The sequence below is a fragment of the Thamnophis sirtalis genome, unplaced genomic scaffold, assembly GCF_051295495.1.
Source record: "Thamnophis sirtalis isolate CommonGarterSnake01/CBP01778 unplaced genomic scaffold, rThaSir2_p1.2 scaffold_9, whole genome shotgun sequence".
In the NCBI taxonomy this organism is placed as follows: Eukaryota; Metazoa; Chordata; class Lepidosauria; order Squamata; family Natricidae; genus Thamnophis; species Thamnophis sirtalis.
The window spans coordinates 72,715,207-72,735,487 of NW_028261389.1; the positions used below are offsets into that span (position 1 = coordinate 72,715,207).

Below are 20,281 nucleotides of genomic sequence, written 5' to 3' on the forward strand. Positions count from 1 at the left end.
TCCTATTCGTTTGTCCGATGTATGTTGCATTATATATATATATATATATATATATATATATATATATATATATATATATATATATATATATATATATATATATATATATATATATATATATATATATATATATATATATAATTAGAGCTATATGTATACACACAGACAGACAGACAGACAGACACACACACACACATACATATACATATGCATATATACACATACATGCATACATACACACACACACACGTGTTTGTGTGTGTGTGTTCCAGCATAACTCTGGAATGCATCGAGCAATTTCAACCAAACTTGGTACACAGATGACTTACTCTCTGAAGAAAAATACTGTGGGAGTAAGACACACGTAACACCCCTCGGTGTGTGGGTTCTGTTAAGATACAGCCTGTTGTGCCTTAAAAAGGCTTCTACCATACTGCCATAAAATGGCTTCTACTGTACAGCGCTGTGGAGTTGCCATGGTAACGGCTTCACAGTACTCCATAAGGGAGCTCCCTCTGGTACAGGGGAAAATCCAACATTAGAAATTGTGGCTACGTTCATGGAAAGAGGGTTGGGATGAATAAATACCCGGGCAGTGCCGGGTTATCAGCTAGTGAGAATATAAAAGAGATTTATTTTTATAATTAGATTTATTTGTTTCCCATGGTGTAAGGAAAGGTAGTGTTGACATTGGCCCAAATCCATGGCTGTTGGCCAAGGAATGGGCCTGGTTCTGTTCCATGATCTAGCTTATGATGTTCTTCCTTCAGTGGCTACCACTCAGAGCCTCACCGCAATAGAAAGACATAATAGTAATGAAATATTCTTCTTGATTTGGTTTCACATTGGGATTGCCCATACATAGCAATGTTAGGAGACATTGCACAGAATTCATAACTGTGAAGTTGGTGTTTATTGGAAAGAAATGCCTGGTCCTAATTTGTTAAAATTGCTGTTGTGTTTTGATTGTAGGGTATTTGTGTTCTTGTAAGGTTTTTTTGGCTTATCCTATCCGGAGTATTTTTATTTTTTTAAATTGGCTTTCATTTCAAAATTGGCAAAAGCCTTGGAAATGTCTAATTTGAAAATGGGATTCGTGTATTTTTAATAAATAATAATGCATATAAAAAAATGAAATGGAAGAATTGACTTGGTTGTGAAATGCCACAATAGTTTCCAACTTCCAATTATTCTATTTTTTTTAAACGTTGTGTGCTTGTTTTGTAATAATCATATGCTTCGCCCTCATTTTAGACTAACAACATCTTTCTTAAGAATGTTGACATTTGTTAATTATTTTAATTTTTACTCCTTAAATTACATTTGGTAACTTTTTAGTTTATTCTGTATAATATAGAATGAAGTATTTGGGGGAAAGTGTTTTTTTTGTCAAGCACTTCTTTCAACAGTATGTATGTATGTATGTATGTATGTATGTATGTATGTATGTATTACAATTAAGGTAAAGGTAAAGGTTCCCCTTGCACATATGTGCTAGTCGTTTCTGACTCTAGGGGGCAGTGCTCATCTCCATTTCAAAGTGCTGAAGAGGCACCGCTGTCCAAAGACGTCTCCGTGGTCATGTGGCCAGCATGACTAAATGCCAAAGGCACACAGAACATTGTTACCTTCCCACCAAAGGTGGTTCCTATTTTTCTACTTGCATTTTTACATGCTTCCGAATGGCTAGGTTGGCAGAAGCTGGGACAAGTAACGGGAGCTCACTCCGTTACGCAGTACTAGGGATTCAAACCGCCGAAGTGCCGACCTTTCTGATAGACAAGCTCAGCATCTTAGCCACTGAGCCATCGCATCCCTATATATTACAATTATGTAATGATATTTGAAGACACGATGGCTTAAGAGGAAAGGGAAAAAAAAACCTGTTCCAAGCATTTTGTGTGTTTTGATGTTGCCGTTTAAACAGCAACGTGTACCATTAAAAATGACCGACAAGTTGTTTTTTGAATGCTCTGCTCGTGTGGCCCAAGCAAATCAAAATTGTGGTAGCCTAATTGCAAGTTCAAACACTTTACTTCTCCGATGTATTTAAACATTGGCTTTTGTGTGTGTATCCGTCAACAGCTTTTAGGAAAGAGCGAAAGGGAATCACACAGATTGTTGGTAACAAGATTCAATGCTGCTGCCATGGAAGGTACAAAAAAAAATATGGTTAAGCCATCACTCAGTCAAAGGAAATGGAAGGGCGCAGTATGGATTTCGTGTTTCGTTCCCCCTTTTCCCAGTGTAGGGTAGACCTCTGCACCACTCACGGTTAAAAATGTTCTCTTTTTTTTCTTTTTTTGCCTGCTTTTGGCTTTTTTTAAAACTGGGCTGATTGGTTTGCTCTCATTTAGATTTTCAGCTCTGTTTCCCGATCTCTCCGAGTTTGGAGCGAGATGCGTTTTGGGGGCAATGCTTCTATGTTTTCAAGCGAGTCATAATTTCCATCTGTTTTCACTTGACTTGTGGTTGTGGAGATCCTGCTCGGCCCCTGGGATCTAGCCGTCTCTGCTGAGAGGATGTGGAGTTTTGTCAGCCAGTGAAATATGTCTGACTCTCCTCCTGCGAACCAAGCCTCTCCATTTCATCTTGGGTGGTCCCAGAAAGCTAGATGAGAAGCTTTAACAGAAAACGCTTCACTTTCCCTATCGGTTACTCATCCCTTCAATAGGAAGGAGGCCCAGAAACAAACACACCCCTTGCAGGCTTCAACTAGACTCATTTTAACATCCCTCTTAAAAATGCCTTCTGTTTAATCTCTGGGTGTCATTTAATAGGCAAATTGTATTCATTCAGAGGTGACTCAGTGGCTAAGATGATGAGCTTGACAATCAGAAAGGTCGGCAGTTCGGTGGTTCGAATCCCTAGCGCTGCGTAACGGAGTGAGCTCCCATTACTTGTCCCAGCTTCTACAAACCTAGCAGTTTGAAAGCACGTAACAAATGAAAGTAGAAAAATAGGAACCACCTTTGGTGGGAAGGGAAGGGCGTTCCGTGCGCCTTCGGCGTTGAGTCATGCCGGCCACATGATCACAGAGACGTCTTCGGACAGCGCTGGCTCTTCGGCTTTGAAACGGGGATGAGCACCGCCCCCTAGAGTCAGGAAAGACTAGCACATTTATTTTTATTTGGAGTTTTTATATGCCGCCCAATCCCGAAGGACTCTGGGCGGCTTACAAGAAATATATATATATAAAAACATAACGACAAAACAATTTAAAACAACAGACACCCCTCATACATTCATTCTAGTCGGGGCCGGACCTCAACAGTGAGGTCAACAGCCCCAGGCCTGCCGGAACAGCCATGTTTTTACGGCTTTCCTGAAGGCCATCAGAGTGGGAATGGTCCGGATTTCCAGGGGGAGCTGGTTCCAAAGAGTCGGAGCAGCCACCGAGAAGGCTCTCCTCCACATATGTGCAAGAGGAACCTTTACCTTTATTCATGTTCGCTTCTCTAGTTCTACAAAAGTGTACAAAATTGAGGTGGGGAGGAAATTCACAATCCTGGGCTGATTCTCTGCTCTTTGCTTTGTTCCAGGCCCTGCTGAAGGTGCTGGTGGACGAACGAGAAAAGTCCTTGGAGAAGCAGCATGTCTCTGCAGTTGAGAAGCAGGCGCAGAAGTGTGAAGAGCTACTCAATGCTCAGGTAATCATCTCCTTTTAACGACCCCATAATCCCTTGCGGGGTGAAGTATGGGCAACTGAATGGAGCTGAGTGTTTACTGGCCGGATGCCCATCCTGTCGCCAGTGCGGAGTTCAGTGCTCAGGTAATCATCTTTTTAAACAACCCCATAATCCCTTGCGGGGTGGAGTTTGGGCAACTGAATAGAGCTGAGTGCTTACTGGCCAGATGCCCGTCCTGTCGCCAGTGCGGAGTTCAGTGCTCAGGTAATCATCTTTTTAAACGACCCCATAATCCCTTGCGGGGTGGAGTTTGGGCAACTGAATGGAGCTGAGTGTTTACTGGCCGGATGCCCGTCCTGTCGCCAGTGCGGAGCTCAGTGCTCAGGTAATGCCCCGTTTTATTTACAAAAGAGCTCCTTCCAAAGTCAGAACGAAAACTTTTTGCCTCCGGGGTTATTTGATCCTTTGCCGTGGTAGGACAACCTGCAGATCTATTGACCTTTAACCCCTTTAGCTGAAGGGTCCACCTGTATACATCTCCAGTTCCGTGAAACCATCCGAAATAGGGAAATGGCTGCCAAACACCTGAATTTTGATCACGTGGCCAAGGGGATGCTGCAACTATCTTTGTTTGTCTCGTTACACAGGTAGTCCTCGACTTACAGCAGTTTGTGAAGGCAGGACAGGGAAGCAATAGATGGGAACTAATCGAGGAGAGAAGCAACCTAGAACTTAGGAGACATTTCCTGATAGTTAGAACAATTAATCAGTGGAACGACTTGCCTCCAGAGGTTGTGAATTCTCCAACACTGGAAGTTTTTAAGAAGATGTTGGATAACCAACCATTTGTCTGAACGGGGTGCGATTGCTCTCCTCCTAACAGCAGAGGCGAAATGGTAGAGGTTAGGGTTAGGGGCGAATCTGCGGGCGAAAAAGGGGCAGCAAAGAGTACGAGGAGAACAATCCTAGACCCTATCTGAAGTGATGTAGGGTTTCCTAAAAAGAGCCGAGGTGGCGCAGTGGGGAGAGTGCAGTACTGCAGGCTACTTCAGCTGACTGCTAGTTCAGCAGTTCAGTGGTTCTAATCTCACCAGGCTCAAGGTTGACTCAGCCTTCCATCCTTCTGAGGTGGGTAAAATGAGGACCCAGACTGTGGGGGCGATATGCTGACTCTGTAAACCGCTTAGAGAGGGCTGAAAGCCCTATGAAGCGGTATATAAGTCTAACTGCTATTGCTATTGCTATTCCTGCCTGAGCAGGGGGTTGGACTAGAAGGCCTCCAAGGTCCCTTCCAACTCTGTTATTCTGTCATTATTTAGTGACTGTTCAAAGTTACAACAGCACTGAAAAAAAGTGACTTAATGACAATTTTTCACCCTTACTACTGTTGCAACATCCCCATGGTCATGGGATAAAAATTCAGATGCTTGCTAACTGGGTCATAATTATGACAGCCTGACAAGCAAATTCAATGGGGAAGCCACGTTCATTTAACAACCCTGTTGCTAAGCTAACAACGTCAGTGACTCACTTAGCAACTGTGAAAGGAAAGGTTGGTAAAATGGGGCAAAATTCACAACAAACGTCTCACTTAGCAAGAAATTTTGGGATCAATTGTGGTCATAAATCGAGGACTACTTGTACTGCCGAAACCTGTGGGCCTCAGGTATTAGCAGGATTGTACAGCAAAAAATATACACGGTCACAGTTCAGGGACACATCCGGACTCCGGGTAAAGGGTGCATCCACAGGCTGAATGGTTTCGTAGATGAATGCAAACACGTTGATTTGCAACCAGAAACGAACAGCAATGAGTATGGCTGCTGTACGATATATATGCACAATTTTGTCTTTTTCCATCTTCCTAAAGGATCTTGTGTACAAATGTTGATTTACCAAAGATATGATGGGCAGTGGAAGTCAGTATCATTGGCCATGGCTTATGGAAGATTACAAGTTGGAATGAAGAGTAAATAAATGAAGAGGATGGATGGATGGATGGATGGATGGATGGATGGATGGATAAGGGAAGGTGGGAGGACGGAAGGAAGGGAAGATAGGTAGGTAGGTAGGTAGGTAGGTAATATCTCTATGCAATGAAGATAGCAATAGCAATAGCAATAGCAGTTAGACTTATATACCGCTTCATAGGGCTTTCAGCCCTCTCTAAGCGGTTTACAGAGTCAGCATATTGCCCCCAACAATCCGGGTCCTCATTTTACCCACCTCGGAAGGATGGAAGGCTGAGTCAACCCTGAGCCGGTGAGATTTGAACAGCTGAACTGCGGAACTGCAGTCAGCTGAAGTAGCCTGCAGTGCTGCATTTAACCACTGTGCCACCTCGGCTCTAGAGAAAAGAGGAGAATGTAACATTGAATGAAGAGTAAATAAATGAAGAGGATGGATGGATATGAATGGTTGGATGGTTAAGGGAAGGGAAGGTGGGAAGAAGGAGAGAAGAAAGGAAGTGGGGGAGGGAGGAAGGTTATATGTCTATGCAATGAAGAGAAAATGGGATAATGTACCATTGAATGAAGAGTAAATAAAGGAAGAGGATGGGTGGATATGAATGAATGGATGGATAAGGGATGGGAAGTTGGGAGGAAGGAGAGAAGAAAGGAAGGAAGCAAGGGAGGAAGGTTATATGTCTATTCAATGAAGAGAAAATGGGATAATGTACCATTGAATGAAGAGTAAATACATGAAGAGGATGGATGGGATATGGATGTAGGGATGGATAAGAGAAGGAAAGGTGGGAGGAAGAAGAGAAGAAAGGAAGGAAGGAAGGTTATATGTCTACGCAATGAAGAGAAAAGGGAAGAATATAACATTGAATGAAGAGTAAATAAATGAAGATGGATGGATGGATGGATGGATGGATGGATGGATGGATGGATGGATGGATGGAGAAGTGAAGGGAAGGGAAAGGAAGGAGATAGAGGAGGAAGGAAGGTTGGTTGGTTGTATGTCTATGCAATGAAGAGAAAAAGGGGAGAAGGTAACATTGAATGAAAGCAATCTGAACTTCTACAGTAGGGGTTATGAACACATGCAGGGACATGCAAGGGGAAGATTAATTACATTAATTCAAAGGGCGAAATGTAAGTGAGAAAGTATGAACTGAGTTCTCCTGCAAAGTAAAAATTCATAGATCGGTGGTAGCCGCAGTTACCAATTCCCGTGAATGGTAATACTGGTAGAACCACCGATATTTTTGGGGAAAATGTGTGCAATATTCTGAACGACTACACTCCAGGTTGGAAAATATTAGTGAGATGACTTTATGGGTGGGAATTGGAAGTAATGTGGCTATTTGGAGACTCAGAAATGAATGATTGTGTAGTGACTATTTCTTCAGCGAAAAGTATCCTTATTACAAAGATATGGTTTAGATGTAAATTGATTGGAGGTACACATGGTGTCAGACACAAAGAAATCAGGAACCAAGGCTGTACAAATGAGTACAAGTTTGCTCCATGCTAATTCTCTACAAAAATCTGCTTTACTAACCGTCAAGGCAAATTGACGGTAGACAAGGATCAATACAATTCAAGGTGGGCTGGGCTTAGATCTCTTATGGGTGCGAAGGGACTCAAGACTGATGACAGTCTTGACCCCTCCTTGAGGCTCAACATGGTCATGTCCTACACACAGCACAGGAATAGCTGAAAATCCAAAGGATTTTGCTAAATGATTGAGAAAATTAGGGAAGGATGTAAAGATTATGAGAAGTTCTGAATGTGGGACATAAGCAGAGGTGGTATTCAGCCGGTTCTGACCAGTTCTGATGAACTGGTAACAGAAATTTTGAGTAGCTTGGAGAACCGGCAAATACCACCTCTGGCTGGCCCCTGCCTCCATCTATTGGCTGCCTCCCGAGTCCCAGCTGATCGGCTGGGTCTTCTTTTGTTACCCTGCACAGGAGAACGGAGCTGGAAAACAGGTTAGTGGGGTGGGGAGGGAATGGTGATTTCACAGTATCCTTCCTCTGCAGTGGGGAGGGAATGGAGATTTTACAGTATCCTTCCCCTGGAGTGGAGAGGGAATGGAGATTTTACAGTATCCTTCCCCTGGAGTGGAGAGGGAATAGAGATTTCGCAGTATCCTTCCCTTGGAGTGGAGTGTGAATGGAGTTTTTGCAGTATCCTTTTCCTGGAGTAGGGAAGGAATGGAGATTTTACAGTATCCTTCCCCTGGAGTGGAGAGGGAATGGAGATTTTACAGTATCCTTCCCCTGGAGTGGAGAGGGAATGGAGATTATACAGTATCCTTCCCGTGGAGTGGGGAGGGAATGGAGATTTTGCAGTATCCTTCCCCTGCCACGCTCACCAAGCCACACCATGCCCACTAAGCCACGCCCACAGAACCGGTAGTAAAACTTTTTGAATCCCACCACTGGATGTAACCATGTTTTAGCAGCACCAAAAGTGGATCTTTAGAGAAAAGTAGGCATGGAAAGAAAGGAAAGATGCCAAAAAGAAAAAGAAAAAAAAACCTAGAATGAAAACAAAACAACCTTAAGAAGTGTGTGTCCTGTTTGAAAGGATATGAGAAGACAGGTTATTTTTGGAGAGAGGTCATTGAAGGTGGGTATCGAAATTGCAGGGATCAGAGCGAAGAAAATTGCATTACTGCGCCAGGAAGTTATGTTGAATTATGCAAATCCTAATGGAAAATATGTGGAATGAAGGGGAAGAGGCTATGGATGAAAAATAGACTTAAAGAAAATGATGGCTGCAAATCATAAGGATGAGCGGAAGGTATCTTACAATGTTTGAACAGGAAAAAGAAGATGTTTCGTAGGAAAATTGGCAAAGGGCTGACGAGCAAAAAAATATTGAAAGAGGCAAAGAAAATACAAAGTCTTTTTTTAATGGGGATTATTTTTTTAAAAAAAACTGGAGGTAGATGAAAAGAGCTAGGCAAGGAGCTTTCAGCAGAGTTATTAGAATTAAAAATGAAAGTAATGATTGAAATGGGGGAATAATGAAAAGGGGCGCTTTGGGGATTGATGGATAACAAGGATGTGCTGAATGTAGAAATGACAGGTATCCTTGTAAATGTTTGTGTCAAAGAAGAATGGATGAAAAAACCTACAAGGGCTGTGAGAATTTTGAAAAGAGGATAATAACTCTGCAAGAGTGCAAAATATTTCGTGAAGTGCTTGACAATTGGAAACATGCTTCAGGTAGTCCTCGACTTACAACCATTGGTTTAGTGACTGAAGTCAGGACACTTAAAAAAGAGACACTTTTTTTCACACGACCTTTTGCAGCATCGCCAAAGTGACATGATCAAAATTCAGAGGCTTGGCAACTGGTTCGTGTTTATAGCAATAGCAATAGCAGTTAGACTTATATACCGCTTCATAGGGCTTCCAGCCCTCTCTAAGCGGTTTACAGAGTCAGCATATTGCCCCCAACAATCCGGGTCCTCATTTCACCCACCTCGGAAGGATGGAAGGCTGAGTCAACCTTGAGCCGGTGAGATTAGAACTGCTGAACTGCAGATAGCAGTAAGCTGAAGTGGTCTGCAGTACTGCACCCTAAGCACTGCGCCACCTCGGCTCTGTTTATGACGGTTGAAGTGTCCCGGGAATCACACGATCTCCTTTTGCGACCTTCTGACAAGAAAAGTCAGAAGCCAGGTTCATTTAACAACCGTCTTTGAGTAAGAACCGAGGTGGCACAGTGGTTAGGGTGCAGTACTGCAGGCCACTTCAACTGACTGTTATCTGCAGTTCGGCGGTTCTAATCTCACCGGCTCAAGGTCGACTCAGCCTTCCATCCTTCCGAGGTGGGTGAAATGAGGACCCAGACTGTGGGGGCGATATGCTGACTCTGTAAACTGCTTAGAGAGGGCTGAAAGCCCTACGAAGCGGTATATAAGTCTAACTGCTATTGCTATTGCTAAAGCTTCCTGGATGAGAAGTGAAATGTCTTCCAGAAAAGAAAACCCACATGCCTCTTGCAAAAGCCCCTTTGCGACAACTATCACCTGGATGACTGAAAATCTCCATAGTCACTTAACAACAGTGTTACTATCTTCACAACTGCAGTAATGCACTTACCAACTGTGATAAGAAAAATCGGGCAAAGCTCACTCAACTCACTTAGCAGCGGAAATTTTGGGCACCATTGTGACCGTAAGTCAAGATCTACCCTGTTTTCCCCGAAAATAAGACCTCCCCAGATAATAAGCCCAATCGGGCTTTTGGGCGCATGCGCTAAAATAAGCCCTCCCCGAAAATATTGCAACACAGCAGCAGCCATGAGGTGACCACGCTCGCCGCCTCCTGGGCCTCAAACATAATAAGACCTCCTCGAAAATAAGGCCAGGCGCTTATTTTGGGGGTCAAAATAAAATTATTCTCGGGAAAACACGGTATTGTTACTCATTTCCCTAAAGCAGGGGTGTCAAACTCGATTTAGTTGAGGGCCACATCAAGGTTGTGTTTGATCTTGGCAGGGGGGCAGGGGGGCAGGGGGGAGTGGCCAGCTTCACTGGCAGAAGCCCCATGGGCCGGTCCTTTGCGGTTTCCAGGGCAACACCATGAGCCACAGCTCCGGCTTCCGGCTTGAGTTTGACACCCCTGTTCTAAAGAGAAGTGTACCAATAATGGATCACTTAAGTGTATATGGGCAAATTGTATTGAAAGAGAACAGTTTTGACCTTCTGAAGAGCTGCGAAGACTTGGCTGTCCACCCAGCTTTGGGGCTAGGATGGAAATGAACCAGCAAACACAGAATTGGTGAGGTGCTGGGGTGGAATACTTGATATTTTGTGTGGTTTTTGTGGGTTCATATTGATTCCGCTCTTATGAAACAAGGGCTGCGAGTATCACGTGCTATGTTTATCAGGCATAATATAGGTGAGCGTGGAAGTTTTATAAATAAATACAGAGAAATTAAACGGGCTGGACGATTGATAATGTGAACAGATGTGGGAAATAAGTGATGAAAAATTGAAAAGGATTATAAAAATAGTTCCATCTTAGAAGTGAGGGAGGAAAAAAAAATGGGATTGCTAGAAAGTTTTGGAACATTCCAAAAAATTGAATTAGTTGAAGTTGCTGTGTCAGGAACCGAGCTGAATTTGTTCGTGCAAACTCTACCAAGAAATCTATTTTAGATGGACTTGTTCCTCAAGTGTCTGAAGATGCTCCCAAAGGATGTATGTTTGAAATTGCCTTCAAAAGACAAGTTGTTGTGCTGAAAGAAGAGAGACTAGACCTCACTGTCTCCTGCATTCATCATCAGCCATTTGGTTCACAAAAATGGATTAAGGGTTGAAGGCTGCATAAACAGAGGGAGAGAATCAAGATCACGTGAAGTGTTAATGCCACTTTATAATGCCTTGCTAAGGCCACACTTGGAATACTGCATTTAGTTTTGATGTTAAAAAAGGTGTGGAGACTCTAGAAAGAGTGCAGAGAAGAGCAACAAAGATAATTAGGGGACTGGAGGCTAAAAAATATAAAGAACAGTTGCTGGAATTGAGTATGCCTAGTTTAAGAAGGACTAGAGGAGACATGATAGCAGTGTTCCAATATCTCAGGGGCTGCCACAAAGAAGAGGGAGTCAAACTATTCTCCAAAGCACCTGAGGGCAGGACAAGAAGTGATGGGTGGAAACTAATCAAGGAGAGTAGCAACTTAAAACTGAGAAATTTCCTGACAGTGAGAACAATTAACCAGTGGAACAACTTGCCTCCAGAAGTTGTGAATGCTCCAACACTGAATGTTTTTAAGAAGATGTTGGATATCCATTTGTCTGAAGTGGTGTAGGGCTTCCTGCCTAAACAGGGGGCTGGACTAGAAGACCTTCAAGGTTCCTTCCAACTCTGTTATTCTATATTCTACAAATGCATAGGCTTATTATAACATGACGTGCCCAGAGATGGTTTGGACGTGAGATTGAATTTAATTGAATTAGCTGAGTGATAAATAGCAATGGGAGTGCAGACACTCAGGAAATTAATTACGGTGAACAAAGTCTGAGTGTAGATAATTAATTGATTGTGAGTCAGGGCGGAACTGTGATCTCACACCAGCAACCCCAGAAGAAAATTTAGGAATAGAAAATGCAGTAATTCTAAAAATGGGTTTACATTCTTATGCTCTTTTAATCCTCAAGGAATTTTATTGAAGAACATTCTTGACCAGTAAATCTTCCTAAGAGTTGTTGCGTGTTTTTGGTGCAATGTTTTGTTTAAAAGATCTTTTAAAAATGGAATGGAAGAGAAGACATATAAAACCAGCCATAATCTTGTCTCATTTGTTGAAAATGTGAGCTTCCATGCTCTTAAAAGACATCAGCGTAGGAGGGATGGGGCAGTTCTTGCATTTTTGAATGTTTGTTTAGTGGTAATTGATTGCAAAAAAACATCGAGGGATATAAATTTAGACTTCTAAGGCATCTGGAATGCATTGATTTCTTGAATCCGAAATACTATCCCCCGTGGAGTTAATTAATTCCCATCAAATATATATATAAAATACCCAGACATTTTAAAGCAATTGAAAGCATTTCTTTTTCTTGCTCTTTGTTTGGGAAAGAACAACAGGAACTTGGGGGAAAGAATACATGTAATCCTCAACTTCAAATTAATTGTATTATAGTGAATTTGTAAAAATCTGTGCAAAGTACGCATTTCTATAGGAAGCTTCCCTATTGCCATTTTCTTAACATTTCTGAGAGCGGAAAGTTTTCATATACGAAAACAAGTTTATCCTTTTGCATGTTTTATGCTCTCTTGATTTGACTTCGTTGGTTCCAAATATTGGTCATTGATGTCGCACTTAAAACAGAAATCTTTCAAGCTATTACATAATTTGGGGATATTACATAATCTGGAGAAGAGAAAATTAGGCCCTGGGGAAAGAGAGACACAAATATAGACACACACACAATATATATATCCCTCCTTCTTTCTCTCTCTTCCCCTCAATCCCTCTCTCTCTTTCTCTCTCTGTGTTTATTTCCTTTTGCACTTCCTCCCCATCTTTATATTTTTATCTTTCCCCTACATCACAGGAAATCTTTCTTGCCCAGCAAAGTCCTCCACCCTCTGCTACTTCAATCCAGAGCTACAAAATCCAAGAAATTAAAGCCAAATATACTTTTTAAAAGCACCTTTCCATTTTGAGGCCAACAGGATAATGCCCACAAAATACAGGCGACCCCTTGACTTACAACAGTCCATTTAGTGACCATTCGAGGTTACAACAGCACTGGGGAAAAAGCGACTTACGACCATTTTTCACACTTACGGCCGTTGCAGCATCCCCATCGCAATGTGATCAAGATTCAGACGCTTGGCAACTGAGTCGCATTTATGCCATTGTTCCTTGATGCACAGAAGGCGTTTGATAATGTGAGCTGGCAGCATATGTTGATGCAGCTAGAAGCCATGGACTTTGGGGAGAGATTTATTAAAATGATTAGGACAATATATTATAAATAAACTGCAAAGATGGTAGTAAATGGAGACTTGTTGGAAAAGGTTAACATAACAAAGTTTAGTTTAGTTTAGTTTTGGTTTATTTGTATGCCGCCCTTCTCCGGGAGGGACTCAGGGCGGCGAACAACTCAAAAGGGGAAAAGGGGATACAAACACAATACACGTAATTAAAATACACAAGAGTCATACAGCCATACAAGTCGAGAGGGGAGGGGAACTCATCAACCCCAGGCCTGCCGGCACAGCCAGGTTTTGACGGCTTTCCGGAAGGCCTGGAGAGAGGTGAGGGTCCGGATCTCCGTGGGGAGTTCATTCCAAAGGGCCGGAGCTGCTACAGAGAAGGCCCTCCCCTGGGTAGTAGCCAGATGGCATTGGCTGGTGGACGGAACCCGGAGGAGGCCAACCCTGTGAGATCTGACGGGTCTTTGGGAGGTAATTGGCAGCAGGCGGTCTCTCAAGTACCCAGGTCCAATACCATGAAAGGGGCTGTTTGCTGTTCCTGCTATTATTTATACAGACATTGGAAGTACTAAACAGAAATATTAGAAATGAGATAAGAGGTATGGAAATAAAAAAAAAGGAAGAATATATACCACAGGCGTTTGCAGATGATTTAGCCTTTATTTCAGAAGAACCACAAGAAACAGGGCCTAAATTGTTAAAAAGAGTAGAAGAGTATGGTGAGGTGGCAGGTCTGAAAATAAATAAATAAAAGACATTTATGACGGTTGCAGTGTCCAGGGGGGGTCACGTGATCCCCTCTTTGCGACCTTCCAACAAGCAAAGTCAATGGGGAGGCCAGATTCACTTAACGACCGGGTTACCGACTCAACAACTGCAACGATTCACACTTAACAAGTGTGGCGAGAAAAGTCGTAAATCAGGGCAAAGTCCACTTAGCAAAAGTCTCGCTTAGCAACAGAAATTTGGGGCTCCGTTGTAGTCGTAAGTTCGAGGACTGCTTGTAACGCGCTGGTGAGCCGAACTTCTTTGCTTAATGTTTTACCTTTTTGTTTTAAATACCGCCTCTGGCTGGCCACGCCCCCATCTATTCTCTGCCTCCCGAGTCCCAGCTGATCGGGAGGGAATGGAGATTCTACAGTATCCTTCCCCCGCCATGCCCAACAAGCAATGCCCACAGAACTGGTAGCAAAAAGAAATTGAATCCCACCAATGAGGAGATCTACACCATTGCAAACAAGTGACTGTCCAGTCTCTTCTTAAAAACCTCCAGTGGGGAATGTAAGAGTAGGAAAGAGGGGAGGAATGGGAAGAAGAGGGGAAGGGTAAAGGGGAGGAAGGGGAAAGAGAGAAGGGAAAGGAGAGGAGGAAGGAAGGAAGGAGAAGAGAAAGAGAAGAAAGGGGGGTAGGAAGGAGGGAAGGAGGGAGGGAAGCAAGGAGGGAAGGAAGGAGGGAAGGAGAGAAGGAAGGAGGGAAGGAAGAAGAGAAGGAGAGAAGAAAGGAGGGAAGGAAGGAGGGAATGTAGGAGAGAAGGAAGGGGGGAAGGAAGGAGGAAAGGAAGGGGGAAAGGAAGGAGAGAAGGAGAAAAGAAAGAAAGGAAGGAAGGAGGGAAGGAAGGAAGGAGGGAATGTAGGAGAGAAGGAAGGGGGGAAGGAAGGAGGAAAGGAAGGGGGAAAGGAAGGAGAGAAGGAGAAAAGAAAGAAAGGAAGGAAGGAGGGAAGGAAGGAGGGAAGGAGGGAATGTAGGAGAGAAGGAAGGGGGAAGGAAGGAGGAAAGGAAGGAGAGAAGGAGAAAAGGAAGGAAGGAAGGAGGGAAGGAGGGAAGGGGAAGGAGGGAGGGAAGGAAGGGGAGTAGGAGAGAAGAAACAAGGGAAGGAAAGAGGGAGGGAGGGAAGAAGAAGTAGGACCGTTGTAAGATAAGATGGATCTATGGGATGTTAAAAAAGCAATCTTCAAGTATATTGCTAACAGTAGGGAAAATTGTTATAAATACATATTATTAATAACAGTTATGAGATCATATAATTGATCATATAAAATTAAAATAATAATAATAAAAAAACCTCCAGTGATGAAGAACCTACAACTTCTGAAGCCAAGCTCTTCCACTGGTTAATTGTCCTCAGTGTTAGGAAGTTTCTCTTCAATTCCAGGTTGATTCTCTCCTTGATCAGTTTCCATCCATGGTTTCTTGCCCTGCCTTCTGGTGCTTTGGAAAATAAATTGACACACACCCCCTCCTCTTTGTGGTAGTCCCTCAAATACTGGAAGGCTGCTATCGTGTCCCCCCCTGGTCCTTCTTTTCATTTCTGATGTTTATTTGGAACTTGGTGCTTGTAAACACAGATTATAGAAGTTGATGGATTAGATTTGAGTAACCTGCTGAAATGATTTTGGAAAAGGGCGCTGTGGTTTACTTCTCGGTAAATGGGTTTTCTGAAATAGTGTGTGACTTCACAACAGGGCCTCTGAGTGCATTGTGAGGATTCCTCAAACGCAGACTTCAATTTGGAAAAAAAAATGTACCTGCCTATGAACATGATTCCATCTATTTACATTATTTTCTTTGACTCACATTCCAGGAAATAAGATTTTTCTTTTTTGTCTTTTAAAACAAGAATCAAGGAAAACCGCAGGACTGTATTTATCTTTGACTCTACATCAAACATTTTCATCTGGAGCAGTTGCTCGAAACAGCTAGCAGGAAAAAAAGTAACCTGGGCCTGAACTTTTTGTTTTGAGTTTCCTTTTTTGCAGTGTTTTCTTCTTTTTTTATTATTATTATTTTTACTTCTTTCCCATAGGCAAAAAGTTCTTTCATCGTAATTTTCTTCCTTCTTGGGCTAGGATCGGCTGCATTTTCCAGCATCACTGTAGGAGTTTCCATATGCATCTATCTGTCATCTGGATGGATAGATGGAGAGAGAGAGAAAAGGGAGGGAGGGGAGACAGACAGATATGATAGAGATAGAGATGGATGGATGGATGGACATGATAGAGACAGATGGATGGATAGATGGATGGATGGACGGATGGACAGACGGACAGGCAGACAGATATGATAGAGATGGGTAGGTAGGTAGGTAGGTAAGTAGTAGGTAGGTAGACAGACAGACAGACATGATAGAGACAAACAGACATACAGACAGACATGATAGATGATAGATAGCTAGATGATAGGTAGATAGATAGATAGCTAGATGATAGATAGATAGATAGATGATAGATAGATAGATAGATAGATAGATAGATAGATAGATGATAGATAGATAGATAGATAGATGATAGATAGATAGATAGATAGATAGATAGATAGATAGATAGATAGATAGATAGATAGATAGATAGATAGATATGGATAGACAGACAGACAGACATGTTAGAGACAGACTTGAGGGTCCAATGTTTAAGCCTGGTGGAGATGGGGTTTGGGTCGTGAGAACAGGCGAATCCTGCATATCTAACCAAAGATTTAAGCACCAGAATCCGGAAATGAGACCTTGTCTGAGATAGGTCTTTCAGAATCCTGGACAAATTCAACAGAAGAGATCATTTTTTCCCCCTGAAAAATGCCTGGAAATCCTGATTGTTCCTTGAGGAAACTGTGTGCATCAAGGACTCCACGGTGCTTTTCAAGTATAGTTTGTCTACTAGACAAAGACCTCTCAGATTGAGCCACAATGACTTGAAGCCCTTCCTGTTGTCATCTGCCTGACGATACCATGACATGCCGTGTTATTGTCACTTCCCCCACTGCCATCCCAGCGGATATCCATGAATAAAACCAGTTATAAACTTTGAAGGTCACAAAGGTTGTTGTCTGCCTTTTATGTAAATGTAATCTCTCTCTCCCCTTCCTCCTTTTATTTTATTTTCCTTCTCTCCTTCCCTTCCCTCCTTTTCTTTCCTTTTCTCCTTTCCTTTCTCCTTTTATTTTATTTTCTTCTTCCCTTCCCTTTCTCCTTTTATTTTCCTTTCTTCTCCCCTTCCCTTCCCTCCTTTCCTTTTCATTTCTCCTTCCCTTTCTCCTTTTACTTTATTTTCCTTCTCCCCTTCCCTTCCCTCCTTTTCTTTTCTCCTTCCCTTCCCTTTCTCCCTTTATTTTATTTTCTCCTTCCCTTCCCTTTCTCCTTTTATTTTATTTTCTTCTTCCCTTCCCTTCCCTTTCCCCTTTTATTTTATTTTCCTTTCTTCTCCTCTTCCCTTCCCTCCTTTTCTTTTCTTTTCTTCTCCCCTTCCCTTTCTCCTTTTATTTTCCTTTCTTCTCTCCTTCTCTTCCCTTCCCTTTCCCATTTTATTTTATTTTATTCTCCCTTCCCTTCCTCCTTTTCTTTTATTTTCCTTTCTCTTCTCCTTCCCTTCCCTCCTTTTCTTCTCCCCTTCCCTTCCTCCTTTTATTCTATTTTCCTTTCTTTTCCCCTTCCCTTCCCTCCTTTATTTTCTTTTTCCCTTTCCTTCCCTTTCTCCTTCCCTTCCCTCCTTTTCTTTTCTTCTCCCCTTCCCTTCCTCCTTTTATTCTATTTTCCTTTCTTTTCCCCTTCCCATCCCTCCTTTATTTTCTTTTTCCCTTGCTTTCCCTTCCCTTCCTTCTCACCTTTTCCCTCATCTTCCCTTCTCTTTTCCCTCCCCTTCCCCCTCCCCCTCCCCCTCCCCTCCCTCCTTCCCTCCCTCCCTCCCTCCCTTCCTTCCTTCCTTCCTTTAGCATCAAAGGCTGCTTGATATGTTGGAAGAAGAGCGGAAAATCTTAGAAGAAAAAACCCAAGAATGCATGTTGCAACAATCACAGGAATACAAGGTACGTCTCCCAGTGGTGGGTTCTGGATCCTGTCGCAACCGGTACGCTGTGACGGGGCTGGGCGTCCACCACATGCACGTGCGCTGCGCATGCATGCACACCACTGCCCTGCGATGCTCCAGCTGCTCGGCGGAATGTCACGCAGGCGCCGTACACTGCATGCATGTGCGCAAATGGCCCAGTTGGGTCAAATACAGGTAAGGAGGGTGGGCGGGTGGATGGGCCCTCTAAAGCACCGTAGCGGGACGGTACCTGGTGCTCCCAGCAGGAACCGGTACGCCCGTACCAGTGCGTATCGGCCATAACCCACCACTGACATGTCCATATCTAAGGGCTGCAGCTCTTACACCGCTTCAAAAAAGAGGTGCCGTTGAGAACCAGGAAGAGCCTTTCAGACGTTAAATCATATTTTCTTTCACAAGGATGCAGCATCTAAACAGAAGGTCCTGAGGAGTGAAGAAGTTTCAAGGACAAAAATAGATTTCCTTAGATTGGGTTTATCTAAGACAGAGGTGGGGAAGCTATGGCCCTTGTAGGACCTGTGGACTTCAACTCCCAGAATTCCTGAGCCAGCGTTCTGGGAGTTGAAGTCCATGAATCTGGCTCAGGAATTCTGGGAGTTGAAGTCCATGGGTCTGTCACAGGAATTCTGGGAGTTGAAGTCCACAGGTCCTGAAAGGGACATAGTTCCATCCTGAGGTAAGAGAGGAAATAGACATGCCGAGTTGCAACAGTTAATATGGTGCAATTTATTTCCACCATTAAGACATTTTTGCACCTTTATATTTCATTCCCTTTTCCTTCCTTTTGGTTTTCTTTTTAAGAGCAGAGGTTGTATATCCATCCCTGCAGGATAGCCTCACTTCATCAATCAAGATTTACTTAAATCATCCTTACCTGATATCAATTAGTTTTAGGCTGCTTTCTAGGGTGAAGGACCTCCCCAAAAATACCTTATAAATATATAATTGGGGTTAAAAAGTGAATAAACATTACAGCAAACATATCTATTGTGGTCTCCCCTCATTTCTGGTGGCCCTTAAAATAATACCCTGTGGCAGGACAGCTGGGTTTAGTATTCATCCATGTAAAATTCTGAAATAGAATCCAGAATATTTCCTAGAGGGACATTTTCTAGTTCTGGCTTGTCAAAGGAAGGGAACAAACTCTATTTTCCTACTCTGATTCATCCCTAAACTACAAATGGGCTCCATGTCTCTCACTTCAGCTGGCTTCAGATTTGAGCATCATCGATAACCAGCTCCAAATTCTGTTCTAGTAGCTGGTTTGCCAGCTGTGGCCTTTCCAGATAGCAAAATCTGGAAGGAATGGAAGCTCTGTCTGAAGAAGGCTTGGGCGTTCTAGAAAGAAAAAGCGAACTAAAATTTGCGAAAGAAACGAGGCGATGGACCAAACGGGTGTCGCGACGCCAGCCCTGCCTCTTGCGTGGTTGTGTTGTTGCGCCACGTGATGCTATGAGGCTCTTTTCATCATTCTGACAAAACCTCTGGCTTCCTGGGAGCACCCAGGGTTCGGAAGGGATTTTTATAGGCTGTAATGCTTTTTCTACTCTGCTTTGTTTCCAGGAAATGTTGGAGAAATGCATGGAGAAGGAAAGGGAACGCAATAAGGAGGCATTGGCCACAGCTGCAAAGGTATCTTAGTATGCAAACCTTCTCCCTTTGGAAGCCCCCTTTGATGTTGTTGCTTTTGACTTCAAGATGGGACTGCACCAGTGGTGGGTTTCAAAAATTGTTCGAACCTACTCTGTGGGTGTGGCCTCCTTTGTGGGAGTGGCTTGCCACCCATGTGACCGGATGGGAGTGGCTTGCTGCCCATGTGACCGGATATAAAGATGCCGACGACACTTGTCAGAACCACCTTAAATTACCTCACACACAGCACTGGCATGCATAAGAATAGGATGTAAACTTGTTTTTTAAAAGGCATCTTTGGTTTGCGTTAAAAAACAACTTCAACACACGCAATGTTCTGATTGCACCACAAACGTAGTAGTCATCCTTACCTTTCACAGAGGCACTGAGTTTTATAAATATGAGCATGATAGTGTAGAATAATCATATCCAAGGACCAGTGGTGGGTTTCAAAAAATTTTGGAGCCTCTTCTGTAGGTGTGGCCTGGTTTCCGGGTCCACTGGTGGAACCTCTTCTAACCGGTTCGGTAGATTTGACAAACCGGTTCTACCGAATAGGTGCGAACTGGTAGGAAGCCACCTCTGGACTGCACCAAGTAAATATCTGGAATCTGGAGTTCTTAATCAGAGGTTTAGTGGTTTAGTGGTTTATTAGCATTTGTAGGCCGCCCTTTTCCCTGAGGGGACTCAGGGCGGCTCACAGAAAACCAGGGAAGGGGGAATACAACATTAAGATAACAACATATAATAAAATAATAAGCAACATACATTCATCATTCG

General features: G+C 43.1%; 1 protein-coding gene across 1 annotated transcript in view; it reads left to right on the forward strand.

The window, feature by feature from the left end:
• Nucleotides 1-20,281, forward strand: part of CCDC91 (coiled-coil domain containing 91) — a 143,727-nt gene that overhangs the window by 66,350 nt on the left and 57,096 nt on the right. The window contains exons 8-10 of the mRNA XM_087722255.1: nt 3,543-3,650; nt 17,754-17,846; nt 19,433-19,501. Coding sequence (XP_087578381.1) covers nt 3,543-3,650; nt 17,754-17,846; nt 19,433-19,501 — 270 coding nt within the window. The remainder of the gene's footprint in view (nt 1-3,542; nt 3,651-17,753; nt 17,847-19,432; nt 19,502-20,281) is intronic.